The sequence below is a fragment of the Anolis carolinensis genome, chromosome 4 (assembly GCF_035594765.1).
Source record: "Anolis carolinensis isolate JA03-04 chromosome 4, rAnoCar3.1.pri, whole genome shotgun sequence".
Taxonomy (NCBI): Eukaryota; Metazoa; Chordata; class Lepidosauria; order Squamata; family Dactyloidae; genus Anolis; species Anolis carolinensis.
In genome coordinates, this window is record NC_085844.1 from 102,005,879 (window position 1) to 102,025,947 (window position 20,069).

General features: G+C 43.7%; 1 protein-coding gene across 3 annotated transcripts in view; it reads right to left on the minus strand.

The window, feature by feature from the left end:
- Nucleotides 1–441: 441 nt before the first annotated feature.
- Nucleotides 442–20,069, minus strand: part of LOC134298627 (uncharacterized) — a 121,400-nt gene continuing 101,772 nt past the window's right edge. For 2 of the 3 annotated variants that reach the window (XR_010005723.1, XR_010005724.1), the window contains exon 3: nucleotides 442–811. Coding sequence is in view for 1 of the 3 variants with exons in the window: in XM_062979406.1 (XP_062835476.1) it covers nucleotides 704–811; nucleotides 4,027–5,655 (1,737 nt within the window). In the remaining 2 variants the exon portion in view is untranslated. Of the gene's footprint in view, nucleotides 812–4,026; nucleotides 6,068–20,069 lie in introns of those variants that run through there. The other variant, XM_062979406.1, reaches the window with a different exon arrangement.

Sequence of the window (20,069 nt, forward strand, 5' to 3'; positions counted from 1 at the left end):
GGACCTTTTGGTCCGCAAGTTCAGCAGCTCAGTGCTTTAACACACTTCGCCACTGGGGCTCCCCATATGTATATACAATATATTATATTATTAAAACTGATATAAAAATATTATATTATAAATGGGGGCGGGGGCCAGGTAAATGACCTTGGAGGGCCGCATCCGGCCCCCGGGCCTTAGTTTGGGGACCCCTGCACTATAATATGAGTAGTTGACAGTTTTCTAGCTAGAACTGTATATTTCAAAACTTGTACTCATAATATACCTGTTCACTTTTAAATATCTGGGAGAAACATCAGTGGCACTATAAAATATATGAATTGTAAAGGTTTGTCTCTACTAAAAAATATTGTCAGTCATGTGATCATTTCTAATTGCTCTAAAAAGTAATCTTCTGTGTCAGGCTCACTTCAAAGGACCAGTCTGAACGCAGATCAAAGATAGCTGCTCTCAAATCCAATCTTTATTGAAGAATACATGACTTTGGAAAAGTCGAGAATGACCTAATGTTTACATACATCTAATTTTATCACTTCTGATGCAACGTAATACCACACGCAAATATCATCATCAAATCCCACCCCCTGGATCACATTACTACCATTCCCACACACTACATCAATTATAATTGTTTATACTTTCAACCCTGAGTTCCCAGGCTCATTTTATCTTCTCCCGCCAGGTGCTTGCAGGATTGTTTATGTTATGAAGTCAGATTCAGGGCTTGGAAATTCAGCCCTGGGATCTGGCTCCATGACATGGCGCCCTCGTTTTCTTCGTCCTCCTCTTCGGTTCTTCTTTCATCATAGTTCTGAAACAAATCAAACAATAACTCTATGTGTCCATTTTGTCCAAAGTCCCCATATACTTTTTCAGTAAGCTGCGATGGAATACTGGGTGTATTTTCCCTAAACTTTTTGGCAATGCCAACTGGAAAGTTACTTCATTGATAACACCCTGTATTCTGAATGGTCCAATATATTTGGGGCTCAGTTTTCTTGAAGGTAGCCCCAATTTGATGTTTTGGGTACTTAACCACACTAGATCTCCTTTATCTAACTTATCGCCTTCCACCCTCTTTCTGTCTGCGAACGCTTTATACTTTTTTTGTGCTTCCTTTAAGGATGCAGTCACTTGACTCCAGCATTCTAGCATTTGCGTTTTCCATTTCCCTGCCTCTGTTTCCTCATTTTCTGTCCATCTTGGCAACTGGGGTAAAGGCTGTATTTCATACCCGTAAACTACTTCAAAGGGGGTTTTATTTGTTGCTGAATGTATAGTCGAATTAAAAGCTAGTTCCGCAAAAGCCAACCACCTAGACCAGTCATTTTGTCTCATGTTAGAGTACATTCGAAGGAACTGCCCAAGCGTCTGCTGAGTACGTTCTACCGCCCCGTTTGTCATGGGGTGAAAAGCAGAACTTAGACTCCTTTCTGCTCCTAGCATTTCCAAGAATTTTTCCCAAAATTTTGCTGTGAATTGTACTCCTCTGTCACTGACCACTCTACTGGGACATCCATGTAGTTTGTAAATATGATTTATGTACAGTTCAGCTAGTTTCTCGGCCGATGGTAGTTTCGTCAGCGCTATAAAGTGGGCCTGTTTAGAAAACAGGTCTAATACTGTCCAAATATAACGATGTCCTTTGCTAACCGGCAGTTCCCCCACAAAGTCCATAGCTACACATTCCCAAGGTCTGGTAGGTTCCGCTACCGTTTGTAATAATCCCATAGGCTTCCCTCCTCTCGATTTATTTCTGGCACAATCATCACATTGAACAACATGATTCTTTATGTCCTTCCTCATTCCTGGCCACCAACAATGTTTTGCTATTGCTTTTGTTGTTTTTGTAATTCCTGTATGACCAGCGCTCTGGTTGTTGTGAAAACGATGCAAAATCTTAATCCTTAATATTGCTGGGATATACAGTTTCTTGTTTACAAACCAAAATCCCCCCTTCTGCTCCCCCTTTTCTGCGTTGGATGCGATCCATTGATCGCCTTCATAAGACTGTTTCAGTTCATTTCCCCAATTATCTTCCCCGCCGAGTTCAACAAAAGCCGTGTTCTCCTTTTGGGTTTGTGCTCTTGTCCTGACAGCTAAGCCCCATTGTTTGTCAGAGAATATTGTCCCCTCTTTTGCTGTGGTTATGCCTTCGTGTTGAGGCATGCGTGAAAGAGCATCTGCCAAGACATTCTGCTTCCCTTGAAAAAACTTTAATTGGAAATCGAATCTACTGAAGTATTGCGCCCATCTAATTTGTTTGGGAGATAATTTTCTAGGAGATTTTAAATACTGGAGGTTCTTATGGTCAGACCAAATTTCAAATGGGATTCCGCTTCCTTCGAGGAAGTGTCGCCAGCATTCTAAGGCTTTTAATATGGCTAATGCCTCTTTTTCCCATATTGGCCAACTTTTTTCAGTTTCGCTGAACTTCCGGGACAAATATCCACAGGGTTTTAAGTTCCCATTTTGATCTTTTTGCAATAGTACTGCCCCGTATGCACAGTCTGAGGCGTCGCAATGGATTATGAAAGGGCTCCTGATATCGGGGTGTTTTAGGATGGGTCCTTCTGTGAAGCATTCTTTTAGGGTTTCGAATGCCTTTTGGCATTCTGGCGTCCAACTTAGTCTGGCGCCAGGAGCTTTTACTTTTGCTGTCTCCCCTTTCCCTTTTGTTTTTAAAAGTTCAGTAAGGGGTGCGGTTATTTGCGCGAAGCCTTTTATGAAGGGTCTGTAAAAATTTGCAAACCCCAGAAATGATTGCAATTGCCTCCTTGTTTGAGGCACTCCCCATTCTTTCACATCTGATACTTTAGCTGGATCCATAGCTAGCCCTTCTGGAGATATCCGATACCCCAGAAAGTCAATTTGAGTTTTATTAAATTCACATTTGGACAGTTTTGCGTACAGCTTTGCTTCCCTTAGTCTCTGCAAAACTTCCCGGACCAATTTTACGTGCTTTTCCTTATCTTCACTCACGATCAAGATATCATCAAGGAATATGAATACCCCTCTGTACAACAATGGGTGTAGTATTTCATTTATAAGCTGCATAAAGCAACCGCCTCCATTTTTTAAACCGAAAGGCAAAATTTTATATTCAAAATGGCCGAATGCGCAGGAAAATGCAGTTTTCCAAGTATCCTCCGGTTTTATTCTTAATTTATGATACGCTTCAATTAAATCCAGTTTAGTAAATATGCTCCCTTTCTTCAATACGGTAATTAAATCCTTTACTAAGGGCATAGGGTATTTATTGTCCTTAGTAATTGCGTTTAAATTTCGATAATCAATGCACAATCGTAGGGAGTTGTCTTTCTTTCTCCTAAATAACACTGGGGCCCCGAGAGGAGAGTTGGATGGCTTAATGAAGCCTCGCGCCAGGTTTTTATCAATATATTTCCTCAATTCCTCCTTCTCCTGCACAGACATGGGATACACTTTTGGTTTTGGTAAGTTTGCTCCTGGGGTTATTTCAATTTCTACTTCTATATTCCTTTTGGGAGGCAATTTACTGGCCTCTTTCTGATTGAAAACATCCACAAAGTCTCTGTATTCAGGTGGCAATAGCTGTGGGTTTATCTCATCTGCTTCATCTTCCTCGTCCTCCTCTTCTGCAATTTTGCTTATCTCCCATTGCGTCTGCTGTTCTTTGAATGCTAGGCTCTTTCCTCTCCAATCTACTTCAGGATTTGCCTGTTCGAGCCATGGTATCCCTAATATTACGTGGTATGTGGCAATAGGGGCTATCACAAAGGATATTCTTCCTTCCCATTTGCCTATTTTACATGGGACCCCCCGTATTTCCTTTGTAGATACTTCCCCAGCAGCGACTGATCCATCTAGCTGCGAAAATGCAATTGGGGAGTCAAGCGCCATCTGCTGGCATTTCAGCGCTCCTGCTAATTCCGGAGTTATAATATTTCTAGAACAACCACAATCCACAAATGCCTTGCAGGTGGCCCGATTCTCTAGCCCCGAGAGGCAGATTGGCACTACTATCATGCGTTTGTCCCGACTCACCAATTTTTCTGAAGATTCTGGGGCCTGCACCTCCTCTTCCGCGCGCCTCCCGGTTGCTGGCTTGGGCTTTGGGGGTTTTGGCGGCTCCCCCTTCCGGGCCCAGCATTCTGCTGCTCGATGGCCCGTCTTCCCACATACAAAGCATCCCGGTTTAGGTTTGTTGTCGTCTCCTCTGGAGGGAATCCCCGGCCTCCCTCCGGGTCTTTCCTGCTTCCTCGTTTCTCCTCGACCTCTCGCCACCGGTCTTTGCTGGCCGCTGCTGCTCCTGAAGCGCTTTACTTGGGCCAGGGTGGATTCGACGCGCCCCGCTAGTTGAATCCATCCCTGGAGCGTTTCGGGGTCATCTCTGTGCGCTGCCCAGCTGAAAATCTCGGGGCGTAGTCCCTCTTTAAATAACTCCACTTTGGTCACTTCAGACCACTCTGGTACCCTTTCCGCGAGGTGGAGGAATTCCTCTGCGTACTCGGGCACTGTTTTGTCCCTCTGCTTTATTCCTTTCAGCTGGTCCCGAGCCCTCAATTGCTCTAGCCGGTCCCTGAACCGGTTTTCCAGTGCGGCGAGGAAGCGGGGCACTGACCTCAGGCATGGGTCGTGTCTGGCATGGAGTTGCACGTACCAGCTGGCTGCTCCTCGCTTTAGTGTGTTGCCGATGGCTCGAACCCTGCTTGCTTCGGAGGGGAATGTGTGTGCATTGTCTTCCATGTATCCTCTGATGCTAATTAGAAAAAAGTTCAGTTCATCTGATTCCCCTCCGTATTCCAGTTTGAGATCTTCCCTTCTTGGCATCCATTCTGCGGCCCGTTGATGCTGTCTGGGAGGCATGGGGAAGGGTTGCATCAGGTTTCCTCGGGCGGCTCCTTGGAACACGCCGCGCCCCACTCCGGTGGTCATTCTGCGCGGCTCCCGAAAGTCTGCCGCCGCTGTCGGCCCTTCCACCCATCCGCATACTGGCCTCGCTGTAGCCCCCTCATCTCGCCTTTCCTCGTCGTACGGCACATCCTCCTCCTCTTCCTGGATCCCCCGCTCCTCTCCGCCTTCGTCTGCAAATCCACTGGACCCGATCCCTGGCCCCAGTGGCCTTTCCACCCCGACGCCCATTCGGGGGGTTGGGAGCTCTGTTGGAGATGGCGGCCTCAGAGTTCCCAGAGCTCGCTGGCGCTCCACTTCGCGCGCCATTCTGTCTCGGAACTCCAGCTCCTGCCAGTATTCCTCATCTCCCTCGTCCCTTGCCGCCACGGGACTCTGCGTTGACGCTCGCTGGCCCCTCTGGCTCCAATCTCCTTCTTTACTTGGCTCTCTCTCGGCGCCATATCGGATGGGCTCCTTTTGGAGATTCTCTTCCAATAGTGGCACCAACCTCCCCACGGTTTCCGACAGCCTGGATAAATTTGTTTCCAGGATGGATAACCGCAGGGCCACGGTCTCCGGCATACTTCCTCCGGATCCCCAACTGGTTTCTGCAGCCGCAGAGACGCCTCTTCCTCCCCTGGGAATCCTCTGGGTCACGCCGTTCGGCTTGGGGTACCCCGTAGAGGAAGCTATGGCTTGCAGCGTCTCTTCTCTCTTCGGCCGGGCCCCTTGCAAAGGCCTCCCTGCCCCATTTGGGCTTTGATCTCCTTCTTCACTCATTATCACTTCACTGCGAATTCCGCAGGAGGGTGAGAACTGGATTCTCGACTTAAATGTCAGGCTCACTTCAAAGGACCAGTCTGAACGCAGATCAAAGATAGCTGCTCTCAAATCCAATCTTTATTGAAGAATACATGACTTTGGAAAAGTCGAGAATGACCTAATGTTTACATACATCTAATTTTATCACTTCTGATGCAACGTAATACCACACGCAAATATCATCATCAAATCCCACCCCCTGGATCACATTACTACCATTCCCACACACTACATCAATTATAATTGTTTATACTTTCAACCCTGAGTTCCCAGGCTCATTTTATCTTCTCCCGCCAGGTGCTTGCAGGATTGTTTATGTTATGAAGTCAGATTCAGGGCTTGGAAATTCAGCCCTGGGATCTGGCTCCATGACACTTCTGTGAATTTCATTGGAATGTTGCTTCACTATACCTTGGACTCCAGAAAACAATGTCCCTAATTAGCATATTCCCTTTACAACAGTGGTGCTCAACCTTGGGTCCCCAGATGTTTTTGGCCTACAACTCCCAGAAATCCCAGCCAGTTTACCAGCTGTTAGGATTTCTTGGAGTTTTCTGGTAATTGAGTTGTAACTGATCCTCATGAATTCATGAATTTCCCGCTTTCATTGATAAAGCTAGAGATATGCACTTATGAGGTTCAGCGCATATATTTTGGGCAAACTCACCCTGTTGACACATTTATAAATGCTTGCTGTATACACAAGATGCCTCCCATTGTATTTATCTGGACTGGACCATTAAAGTCAATCAAAGATCCATTTACATATTGCCATACCACTTTCCTAGAGTTCGTGCCCCTCTGGGAAGGAACAGTGAATGAACTGAAACCTTAAACCAGGCATGAGCAAACTTTGCCATCTAGGTGTTTTGGATTTCAATTCCTAGAAATCCCAGCCAGCTTACCGGCTGTTAGGAATTGTGGAAGTTGAAGTCCAAAACATCTGGGGACAAAATCTGCCTATGCCTGCCTTCAACCGAGAACTGTTTATCTTTTCTGCCACTGGAGAACACCAACCAGCAATCACATCAGAGGGAATCCCCAGCCAACGGGAGCCTGGATCCTAGCTGAGCCGTATTTCAGCCAAGCAGATGCTGGCACTAATATTGTGAATAGCTGTCAAAATAAATAAACATGATTTTTAATGCTTTATGTCAGTACTTTGAGCACTAGCTCTACTGATACCCTCTTTGGCTACTGAGAATAAAGACCTCTGCCTTGCCTTCAAACCCATTGGTGCGTCTTTCAACTTTCTAGCTGCTTACCACTTCAGACTTCCAAAACTTAAAGAAGCCAAAATCACATAACAGAACTATAGATTAAACCTAGATATAAATGTTTGTGTAATTGATCCTTTGCTTAATTTTTATCCCTAGTGCCTGTTCTTTAAAATATTCACTGAAATGTTTTTCATGATAGTGATGTACTAATCTTTTGCACTGGGTAAGCAAAATGTATTTCCCTCTATATACTTTATTTATATTCCACTCTATCTCCCCAAGGGGACTCAGGTACAGTAGAGTCTCACTTATCCAACATTCTGGATTATCCAACGCATTTTTGTAGTCAATGTTTTCAATGCATCGTGATATTTTGGTGCTAAATTTGTAAATACAGTAATTACTACATAGCATTACTGCATATTGAACTACTTTTTTCTGTCAAATTTGTTGTATAACATGATGTTTTTGTGCTTAATTTGTAAAATCATAACCTATTTTGATGTTTAATAGGCTTTTTCTTAATCTCTCCTCATTATCCAACATATTCGCTTATCCAACGTTCTGCCGGCCCGTTTATGTTGGATAAGTGAGACTCTACTGTCCATATATGGCAAACATTCAATGTCGTTATATAATTGACAAAGACAGACAGTACATAAACAGGCTTCCCTCTTTTTTCCATCTTTGGCACCTGGAGGCTGTGCTCGACTTGGCCATGGGGATGTGCTGTTGTTTCATTTTTCCACACCAAGGAGCCTGTCATCCATGGATACCTTCCTAATTTTTTTAAATATTTTTTCCAATCTCCACTTTTTATGATTTCCATTTTGATGGCCAAACTTAAACAGACTGAGCATCCATCATCAGGAATCCCAAAAATCTGAAATGCTCCAAAATCCAAAATAGTCTGTATGGGTAGCTGAGATAGTAGCACCTTTGTTTTCTGATGATTTAATGAATGCAAACTTTATTTCATGCATTGTGTAGACGGCATGAGATTTAGTTTCTTACATATGGTGTGTTGAATGACTGGAAGGTTTGTATCATAAATGGGTGCTTTGTGTATGAAATAAGTAGATTTTCAGGTAGTTAACTTTTATTTTTAAATATGTTTCTTTCAGGCTTAAAAGATACTAATTTAAACACTAGATTAAAATATCCTGATTTTTGATGGGCAAGCAGAGTAAAGACAGTTATATGGCATATATTCTGTATCATAAAAACTTGAGCTGATAGGGGAAAACTGATGTTATTTTTGAAATCAGAAGGCCAAATATACCTGGAAACGTTTGAGGCACCAATATGTTTGTTGGTCAATGTTATGAATACAGAGAGGAGTTATGGATGTACAACTCCAGTTCAAGCATCCAAAAGCCTTGTCACATGGCCACCAGAATTGCCCCGCATCATCAGGGGATCCAGGAAACCCAGCACCCTATGCTCTGCATCACTCATCTCCAGATTTGGTTGATCTCATGTGGGGAAGTGTCAACCACGTGGTTTTCCCTCATTGCTTCTCATCGCAACATGAGAAGCCTCCCATGTTGCTGTGGCGGTGGCATGCGTCGGCTCCACCCTACTATTGTTCTGCACTTTGATTCTTACGGCAGATTGCCAGCTTATTCACAGGTTCTACTGTGTTATAATTTTATACTTTTACAATTTGTAATGGGATTTTATATGTGCAGTTGATTATGCTTATGTCATTGTATTTATACATGTGTATTGTTGCACTTGGAGTGCTTCTGTGAGCTGCTCCGAGTCCCTTCGGAGGGATGGTTGTGGGGTACAAATAAAGGTTTCTTATATTATTATAATTATGTCATCCACTGAGCTGCGTCGGCATCATTTGATGGGAGCTGGCGGGCTCTATGGGTGATGTAGGGCAGAGCAGGCACTTGTTGCCAAAAATTGCCCTTTGTGATGAGGTCATAAGTGATGCTGAATGCAGGCCACCACCTTCAATTTGCAATCCATCTATGGTATGTTTTCCTTTATTTTTGGAACCAAATTGTAATCAACATCATTTGGTAGCCCTAGAGCTCTGCATCTGAAGATCGATTTGTTCTCAATTCCTCCTGCTGATTTGACTTCTGATCCTACTTTGATCTTGACTTGTGGGAGGACGACAGCATTTGAACTTACAAATATAAACTGGATTACAGAGCTCTAGAGTTTTCTGATATGCAGCATGAGGGATATCCGCAGAACCATTTGCATGTCCAGATGTCTGTCTCTGTAGACAACATATTGAAGTCACCCCAAAGCAGCTCCCTGGCAGAGACTTTCTGGTGACATATTTTTGATGAGATCATAATAATACCCAGCCATGTGACCAACAAGTTCAACATCACCATCAAGGCTCTGCTGGGGAATTGTTTCTAGTCTGTAACACAGCTCACCTTTCTTCCAACAGAATCCTTTCTTTCTTAGAAACAAACCAAAATATGTACACCATTTTTAAGAAAGAGGGAGAGAGACTGGACTAGAGTAACAGGCAATGGGGTCATTGACTATGCAAGCTTGCTTTGGGAATTACTACAAAAGTTTGTCCTTTTTAGAAAGATTATCTATGATGATATGCTAGTTGTGGCCGCAGGCCATGGTAATGCAGCCATTACTGTAATTGGCAAGGTTACCCCCTGCTGTCAGTACTTATGCTCTTCCATACTGAAGTATGTTGCACTTATAAAGCCAGACATAGGCTTTAATAAACTCAGAAAGAATAAAATTGTTTTATTGCTTACTGGTGTCAAACTGTCAAAGCCTCTCAGTGAGTCCTGTGCACATTTTCAGACCTATCAAAAAACACCCTTAGGGTAATGCCACTTCCATCATCAGATAGCAAGTCAAGCAACTGAAGTTACCAGAAAGAGCAAGCAAGTAAACTACTGTATGTAGGCGAATGGGAGAAACAATTTAAGATGTTTTTGAAGTTGCTTTTTACCTTAATAATTATTTAGATAAACCTTTTAGATGTATTTAAGAGTTGCTATTGCAGTTATTTAATAGCCTTGTTATCCCACAGAGGGGAAAATTTCAAAATAGCAACTTAACTCTTGTTTTACATATATGTTTCCAACTTTTGTGTTTTGTGTCTTTGTTTATTATGTCCCTTCATGTTGTTTCTGAATTATGATGATCCTAAGACAAACCTATCATAGAGTTTCCCTGGTAAGATACAAACCTCTTAGGAATTTGCCACTTCTGAGACTGAAAGAGTTTGACCTTCCCAGCATCACTCAGTGGGTTTCTGTATTTGCATTGGGATTTGAATCCCATTTACAGTGATCTACATAGTGTAGCATTAATGCAGTTTGACACCACTTTAACTGCCATGGCTCAATGGTATAGAATCATAGAAGATATAGCTTTCTCTACTAAAAAGTGCTGGTGTCTCTCACCAAACAACAAATAGCAGAATTCCACAGCATTTAACCATAGCAGTTAAAATGATGTCAAGCTGCATTAATCCTACAGTGCAAACACAGCCCTGGTCTAACTCTCAAACTACAAGACCACAGTAGCTCTCCAGTATGTCTGTTACCAGCGCTACGAGAAGCATTCATTAAAGATTTCCCCTGACTCACTTCCTGTGGACTGAGAGCAATGAAACTTGGCACAGTTATTAGTCCTTCTCTACATAGGTGTCACATAGGGACACACACTTTTCCCATCTTTTTAAGCAACTGTAAACACCTTGCTTGTAGACATCGACAAGTTGCCACAGGAGCATGCTTCCATTTGGGCAACATGTGAGTTGTGAATGGGTGCATTGTCTTGCATTCCCCTCCACATTCTAAGGTGGAGGAGATCAATATTTCTCAAACATCAACCCTCCCCCCTCCTTTACAACCTACTCTCTCACCCTCCCCCCTTTCCCCAAATCTCAGTTTCGAGGATGTGTTATTTCTTCGGTTTGTTTTGTTTTTGTTTTATGTACAAAACACTCAATAAAAATATACTATAGAAAAGATTTAGCATATCTAGGTGAAGGTGTAAGTTAGGCATGTTAGTCTTCCTCCTCTCTATCAGCCAGAGTGCATAGATGGTCTTTAGCTGTTTTTTGAAGGTGAGGAGAGAGAGAACAATTTTTAGTTCTTTTGGGAGGGAGTTCCAGAGGCAGGGCGCAATCATGGTGAAGGCCCCGTCTCTTGTTCCCACCAGCCATGCTTGAGATGGGGGTGGTACCGAGAGCAGGGCTTCCTCCACAGATAGTGAAGCTCAGGCCGGTTTGTATACACAGATGCGGTTCTGCAAATAGTCCAGGTCCGAACCATTTAGAACTTTATAGGTAACGACCAGCACTTTGTGAACCATAGATTTCTTTTGGCTATTGTTTCCACCTCGGTTGTTCTCTTATATTCTTCAGAGCTAGAACCCTTATAAAAACAAATAGAGAAAACAGAAGAAACCAGACTGAGGTAAGCAACACGCTGGCCTAGAAAGTCATGTGTAAGTGCAAACCACAAGCAGGAAACAGTCTAGCTGCAATGTCGCATGCCCATATTTTTATCCTGAATTGTGGCTGCATAACTCCACTAAGCTGGCCTGGATTAAATGTTAAATTATAAAGAATTGTAATGATTAAAAGTGTGGCAGGATGGAAGGGCCAGCAAATTGTAACCATCTGTCTATCCTTTATTCATCATTTCCTTGCTCTTGCCTGGTAGAACCTGTCTGTATAGAAGGAAATAAAATGAAAATCTGTATAAGTAAGTAAATGATTTTATTTATATTAATTTGTCTGTGTATTCTCAATGCCTGAAGCAGATGAATCTCAGCAGCATATGCCTTTGTTGTTACCCTATCCAATGTCATTGCATGACCTCCATGAAGAGTGAACAGTGCTGTCTCTCAGAGCCATATGCCAGTTATTTCAGAGAATGTAACTCTCTGAAAGAGTGGGGGTCGTCCCAGCAGGAGAAGTCATATATTTCACACTCATCCTACCATGTTCTGCCACTTGAAGTTGCATATGGCCTGGCAGTAACAAATACAAAGAAAGCAGCTTTGTGTGCATTCAGATGTGTGTGTGTGTGTGTGTGTGTGTGTGTGTATACCTCCAAGTCTCATATTGAATTATGGTGATCCCATGAATTTCATAGACAAGGAATACCCAGAAGTGGTTTTGCCCATTCTTGTATTACCTACACTCCTCATCTTTTTTGGCAGTCTCCCATCACAGGAGTTTATCACGCAAAGTGGGTAAGTCGCAATTACAGAAAGATTACAGCTCTTTTCCCGTCACTTTCCAAATGGAAAATAACTTGGAAAGTGTTTCTCTTGCAAATACAAATAATCCATTAATGTTCCCTTTTGTAAATCCAATTGTCTCCCACTGGAAGAGTGTCAGAAAAAGCATGGCACTATGTTGTACGTCCAAAGATACTATTGTTCTGTTATAATTGAGATTTGCTCACCTCATGTGATGAACTCCGTAATCTCTGATAAAGTAGGTTAGCTTCAGAGAATTCAAAATCAAAGCTTTCAACTCACTTTACAACTTTGCTGGGAAAGAGACAAGACAGGTGATCCATTGTTAATCTGGTACATTTACCTCCAAACTCCCCATAAAAGGAAGATGCTAAAAATGGGAAGACAGAAGGTGGTATTGTTTTGTACCTCATGGCATATATTTCTAACAAGGGGAATATTTTGTTAGGACTTTTGTTTTCATTTCCAATCACACTTTTTTTTTGTAAAGTATGTTGAATAAATGATATGTGGCAGTGTTTTAACAATGCATGTTGTGACCTTTAAGTGTTGTCAGTTAAAGCCATGGGCAATGGTGTTGGCTGCTTATTGTTGTGTGTCTTCAAGACGTTTCTAATTCCAAGGTTGAACCTATCACAGTTTTCTGAGGCTTGGTGTGTGGAACACTCCCAATGTCACCCAGCAAGGAATCAAATATTGGTTTCCAGAGTAATCATCCAATGTTCAATCCACTACACCACTTGTAAAAAAAAACTCCTTGAGAGTAATAGAATTCTCATGAACAAGGCCCTCATTCTGAGATGACTTCCAACAAAGTGTGTACAGATGAGACCAAGGTGGGGAACTGAAAGATTAGTGTTATGAAATGCTAATTCCAGACAAGGAAGTTTGCTAGAATCATGGAAGATTTTCATTTCTCATAAGAGAGTATCTTTTTAAGACACACCAAACCTTGCATATACACGTCATCTATCTGAGCTTTTTCAGGTTTCATGCCTTTCAAATGGAATTACAGTAGAGTCTCGCTTATCCAACATAAATGGGCCGGCAGAACGTTGGATAAGCGAATATGTTGGATAATAAGGAGAGATTAAGGAAAAGCCTTTTAAACATTAAATTAGGTTATGATTTCACAAAGTAAGCACCAAAACATCATGTTATACAACAAATTTGACAGAAAAAGTAGTTCAATACACAGTAATGCTATGTAGTAATTACTGTATTTACAAATTTAGCACCAAAATATCACGATGTATTGAAAACATTGACTACAAAAATGTGTTGGATAATCCAGAACATTGGATAAGTGAGACTCTACTGTACTATGCTTCTGAAATTAATTGAATTTTGCAATTTTAAAAAAAGTTTTGGTATCCCCTTAAAGAGAACCCTAACCTCAGACTTTAAAGGTCCCTTTCACCTTGTGTAGTGGTTCTCAACCTGTGGTTCCCCAGGTGTTTTGGCCTACAACTCCCAGAAATCCCAGTCAGTTTACCACCTGTTAGGATTTCTGGGAGTTGAAGGCCAAAATATCTGGGGATCCACAGGTTGAGAACCACTGACCTAATGCACTTTTAAAAAATAGCAAGTGATAGTCATGCTGAAGAGAATATCATGCCTAAAACTGTAATCCAGCAAAGCAAAAAATTGTGCCTATCTCTTGATTGATTTGTTATAGACCTGTAAAATTATTGTAGCTCGGTGAGCTACCAAAATTCTTTGGCAGAGAAGGCTAAAGACCTTTTACAACTATACCTTCCCATGATTCCATGGAAGTGAAGTATAGCAGTTAAGATTGTGTTAAACTCCATTAATTCTACAGTGTAGATGCACTCATAATTATTGAGAATACACCTGAAGCCAGAGGCGGTCCACCCGCCAGGCGAGGGAGGCATTTGCCTGTGGCGCCATCATCCCGAGGCACCCTCGAGCCCCCCCCAGAAGATGGCGCCTCCCCCCGCCTCCTTTGGCTTGGGGCCCAGGCTGCAGTGGGAAGGACAACGCCACGCGGCTCTGCCCACCACGTCGCATTGCTCCGCCCACCACGTCACGCGACATGGTGGCCGAAGCCATGCGGTTTGGTGGCGGAGCCAAGCCGTGCGAGCCGGATGGCGGCCATGGGCCCAATTCGCAGCGAGAAGGACCAGGCTGCGGCAGGAAGATCCTTCCCACTGCGGCCTGGCCCTTCTCACTGCGATCTGGGCCATGCCGCGGCCGCCATCCGGCCTGCACAGCTTGGCTCCGCCCACCATGCTGCACGGCTCCGCCCACCATGCTGCATGGCTCCTCCCACTACGCCACGCAATGTGGTGGGCGGAGCCGCGCAACGTGGTGGGCGGAGCCACGTAACGTGAATTCGGCGGGGGGGGGCGCAAAAATTCTCTGCCTACTCCTTAAAATTGCCTGGGGACGGCTCTGCCTGAAGCCTCAGGTTTTTGAAAGCAAAGCTATGTGTTTGATCATACCGGGTTCTAGCTACTTTATTCGGAAATGTTGATGAAATTAGCAAAAACAAAAAATTTCCAACTATTTTGCATGAGCATACTGCTACATACATTCTTTCAAGTTTTTTTTTCATGAGAAACTGCAAGTCGCTTCTGGTGTGAGAGAACTGGCCATCTGCAAGGACGTTGCCCAGGGGATGCCTGGATTTTTTAAAAAAATGTTTTTACCCTCCTTGTTGGAGGCTTCTCTCATGTCTCTGCATGGAGCTGGAGCTGATAAAGGGAGATCATCCACCCTCTCCCGGGATGGATTCAAACTGGCAACCTTCAGGTCAGCAACCCAATCTTTAAGTCATTAGTCCTGCCAGCACAATGGTTTCACCCACTGCACCACCGGGGGCTCCATTCTTTTAAGTACAAAGTTATGTTCTCCAGTCTGTGTTTGGTAATGTACCATGAATGTGATGGCAGGTTGAGTATTTGCAGGAAATAATTATTAGTTGGGTGGAAGGGAATATTCTTGGCTTTGCCCACATTAGCTGATCCTTCTGGGAAATCTAAAGCTGTTTTCTTCCAGAGTTATGTCCTGAATTGCTGACCTGAAGGTTGGATTGTTGACCTGAAGGTTGACTGTTCAAATCAGTGAGATGGGATGAGCTCCTGTCTGTCAGCTCTAGCTTGCAGGGACATGAGAAAAGCAGCAGGATGGTAACACATCTGGGCAATATCTCTGTAGATGGCCAATTCTCTCACACTAGAAGCGACTTGTAGTATGCTCTCAAGTTGCTTCTGACATTATAAAAAAATTCTGATCAAAGTTTGGGAATATTATTATTTGGGCTCCAGTTTCCCAAAATGCCCTGCCAGCATAATTAGTGTCCAATACTGACTGGGGAACTCTAGGAATTCTAATCAGCAAAGAAGTTTTTCTAAGTTCCTAATTAAAATGCATTGGATCCAACCCATTCAGTAAAGATACCCATTCTGGGTGAAATTCAAATCCAGTATTTTCCCTCATTGCTCTGTATACTACTGGGAACCACACATGGCATATAGGTGAGAATCTGAAACACTTTGTCATGGCAATTGCTTCTTTTTATTTCATGTTCTTGATTAGAATTGAAGTATGAAATGTTCATGATAAATCGAAAGGATTGCTTCTCCAATAATAATGCCATCCGATGAAACAGCCCTTAACAGTAGCAGCTTCTCTCTTTAAAATTATAGTGTTCCCTTTGACATAGTACTTATTTGTAAAACAGGTAAGTCTTTGTTTTATCCTTTTCAGAATTCATCTCTCTTAACTACTATCCTGCAGAAGGTAAGGAGCAAACAAATAGAGTCTGAACAAAATGAAATGCCTTAGAAAGGAATCCATTAAAACAGATTTGCTACATACAACCTGTTCAATTCTTTACTTCTAGAGTTTATGCTGATAGAAGGCATCTATGCACTGTCTAGGTGTAATCTTCTTTTCTTGAGGTAATAGTCAATAAAACCTGTTTACTTTAAGACAATCAATTCATCTGGTTCAGAAAGGAAATGTCAAAAACAGGTTGAATATGTCTTACCCAGAATTCTGAAATCCCAAATACCACAAAATCCAAAACTGTCTGAATGGATGGATGAGATAGTGACATCCTTCCCTACCGATGGTTCCTTGTTTTATGTTAAACTAGCTTGGAGACCCGGCGGTGCCCAGGTTATTAGTAGAGGGCATTGAGTTGTTTTGGATATTATGAATGGGCCCATTGCTGCAGATCTGTGGTCGATGGAGTTTGGAGGCAATTTGGATGAAGGTAGTGCAAATACCATAATCCTTGGTCCATCCTCCCCCAAACTGCTGCAGGGTGCAAAGTGTCATTTGGGATATGCGTGCCAAGATTGGTTCAATTCTGTCATTTGTGGCAGGTGCAGTGGTCTCAGGAAGTGAGTGAAGGTATTGTAAATCCCATCATGCATGGTCTGGTGTCCCTTAAATCGCAGCAGGAGATAAAGTGGATGATGAGGGGTATGTGTGCCAAGTTTGGTCTTGATCAGTCATTGGAGTGGGTTGCAGTGGTCTGAGGAAGTATGTGAAGGTACTGTAAATCCCATCTTCCCTAGTTCATTGTTCTCTCACACCGCAGGAGGACGTAAAGTGGGCTAGATTGCACCTTTGTGTCCAGTTTGGTACAGTTTCGTCATTCATGGGCATCACAGTGGTCTGTGGGAGGTTAATTGGATGAAGGTACTGCAAATCCTATCATCCTTGGTCCATCCCTCCACAAACCACACCAAGATGTAAAGTGGGTCATATCGCACCCGTGTTTTATGTTTGGTACTGTCAGGACCCAGGCTGCAGAGCACCAATAACCATACGCAGAGACCAGAATCTATCTAATATCTTTATTAAAGGATTATATAAAGTCAATAAAAACAAGTGAAGAATATAGTTCAGAAGTAGACCTTTCAGGAAAGGTCAAATATAGTCCAGGAAAACAATGTCCAATATGTGATATTAGAGTCCAAAGTTGTAATCCAATAACCGAAACACACACTTTGCCAAGCAAAGCAAAGGGTCCTTTAGTCCAATGGAGCTTGGCAAACAATGCTGGAAGCAAACTAGATTCTTGGCAAACAAGGCTTGATACGTGACAGCAAGAGGCAAGAAACAAGAACAAGGTCCGTGGCGAGGTCCATGGAAACAAGGAAAGCTTGATGCTAGAACAAGGTCCGAGAAACAAGGCTTGGAACTTGGTCCTGGAGGCAAGGGACTGGAGTAGCGTAGTCCACACATGATCTCACTCCGCAAGGTGACGAATTGACTCCGCAAGGATTTCTTTGCGGGCAAACACCTATATAGGATCTTGTTTTCCCGCCAAGGAACACTTTCCCTGGGGAACAAGAAACGAAACCCATACTGTGTCCAGATGCATGACTCCTTAAGATTTCCCAAGGGAAACAGGCTTAATCAGTTAATTGTCTGGCAGCAATCCTGGCGCTTCTGCGAGTCGCCTCCCTAGCGCCTTTATCTCGATTATAATAATCCCGGCGAGAAAATGGGGGAGATTTCTGCTCAAGGCTTGTTTGGCTGACTTCTTGTGGGCAAACATCTTGCAGGTGCAAGGGCTCCAATTCTGGCTGAAACGGTGGGAAACCCAAGTTTTCCTCTTCATCTGCCACAATAGTACTGGGAACGGGACTACATGGCCCATGAGTCATCACAGGTACAGTTTCGTCATTCATGCGTATCACAGTGGTCTGTGGAAGGTGAATTGGGTGAAGGTATTGCAAATCCCATCATCCTTGGTCCGGTCTTCTGCAAACTGCATAAGGATGTGAAGTGGGCCACATTGCACCTTTGTGTCATGTTTGGTACAGTTTCGTCATTCATAGGTATCACAGTGGTCTGTGGGAGGTGAATCGGGTGAAGGTACTGCAAATCCCATAATCCTTTGTCCATCCTCTACCAAAATGTTGCAGCGGGTAAAGTATGTCATTTGGGATATGTATACCAAGTTTGGTTCAGTTCTGTCATTCGTAGCAGTTGTAGTGGTCTGAAGAAGTGAGTGAAGGTACTGTAAGTCCCATCATTCTTGGTCTGTCCTCCCCCAAACTGCCCCAGGACATAAAGGGGGTCATGGGAGTTCTACCTGCCAAATTTTGTCCAGTTACATCACTGGTGGTCTGTGGAAGGGAAAGCAATTGAAAGTACTGCATATCCCATCATCCGTGGCCCATCATCCCAAAAACGGCACCAGGACATAAAATGGGTCATAGGGGTTATGTGTGCCAAGTTTGGGCCAGGTCAGTCATTCCTGGCGGTCACAGTTGTCTGTGAAACTGGGAGCCAATCAGAATGCTGCCACATACTCCGCTGCATACATTCACTTTTATTATAGACTAGCTTGAGGACCTGCTGGTGCCCGGGTTATTTGAGAAAGGCATTGTTTTTCTGTGTTCCAAGTGTAGTCTTATCCAGTGTCAGCTGGGTTCACTCACATATGGAAGTCCCATCGTCCATGGTTCATCCCCCTTTAAACAACGCCAGGATGTAAAGAAGGTCATGGGAACTGTTTGTGTTAAGTTTGGTCTTGATCAGACATTGGTGGGGGTCACAGTGGTCTTGGGAACTGAGTGCAGGTATTGCAAGTGGTCTCAGGAAGTGACTGAAGGTACTGCAAGTCCCATTATCCTTGGTATGTCCTCCCTCAAACTGCACTACGACGTAAAGTGGGTCATAGGGGATATGTGTTCCAAGTGTGGTCCTGATCCATCATTAGTTAGAGTAACAGTGGTCTGTCGGACACAAAGTGTTTGAAAGTACTGCAAATCCCATAATCCTTGTTCCATTCTCCCCCAAAGTGGTGCAGCATATAAAGTGTGTCACGTTTGGTCCAATTCTGTCATTCCTGGTAGTCGCAGTAGTCTCAGGAGGTGAGTGAAGGTACTGTAAATCCCATCATCCATGGTCTATTTCCCCCCAATCTGCACCAGGACATAAAGGGGGTCATAGGAGTTCTGTGTGCTAAGTTTGGTCCAGTTCAGTTGTTGGTGGGCATTGCAGTAGTCTGTGGGAGTCAAAGCATTTCAAAGTACTGCAAACCCCATCATCCATGGTCCATCCTTCCCCAAATGGCACCAGGACGTAAAGTGCATCATGGGGGTTAAGTGTGTCAAGTTTGGGCCAGGTCCGTCGTTCCTGGTGGTCACTGTGGCCTGTGATAGTGGCGGCCAATCAGAAAGCTGGCACATACATACACACATACATACATACCCACATAACTCTCCCACCAATGTCTTATCAAGACCAAACTTGACTCATACAGTCCCCATGACCTACTTTACATACTGGAGCTGTTTAGAGTGGGATGGACCATGGATGATGGGACTTTCATATGGGAGTTGTAGTTCACCTGCACCCACTGAACTCCACTAACCCAGGACCTAGACTAAACTTGGAACACAGGCAAACAATGCCTTTCTCAAATGACCCGGGCAATGCTGGGTCCCCAAGCTAGTATATAATAAAAGTCAGTGTTTGGTACGGGGGCGTATGTATATATGTATGTATGTATGTATGAGGACAGCTTTCTGATTGGCCGCCACTATCACAGGCCACGGTGACCACCAGGAACGACGGACCAGGCCCAAACTTGACACGCTTAACCCCAATGACACACTTTACATCCTGGTGCCATTTGGGGATGATGGGCCATGGATGATGGGATTTGTAGTACTTTCAATCACTTCGGCTCCCACAGATCACTGCCATGCCCTCGAGTGATGGAACTGGACCAAATTGGGCAGACAGAGCTCTGATGACCCCCTTTACGTCATGGTGCAGTTTGGAAGAGGACAGACCAAGGATGATGGGACTTACAGTACCTTCACTCATTTCCCAACACCACTACAACTGCCAGGAATCACAGAATTGAACCAAACTTGGCACACAGAGCCCCAATGACCCCTTCTACACCCTGGTGCAGTTTGGAGGACATGTACC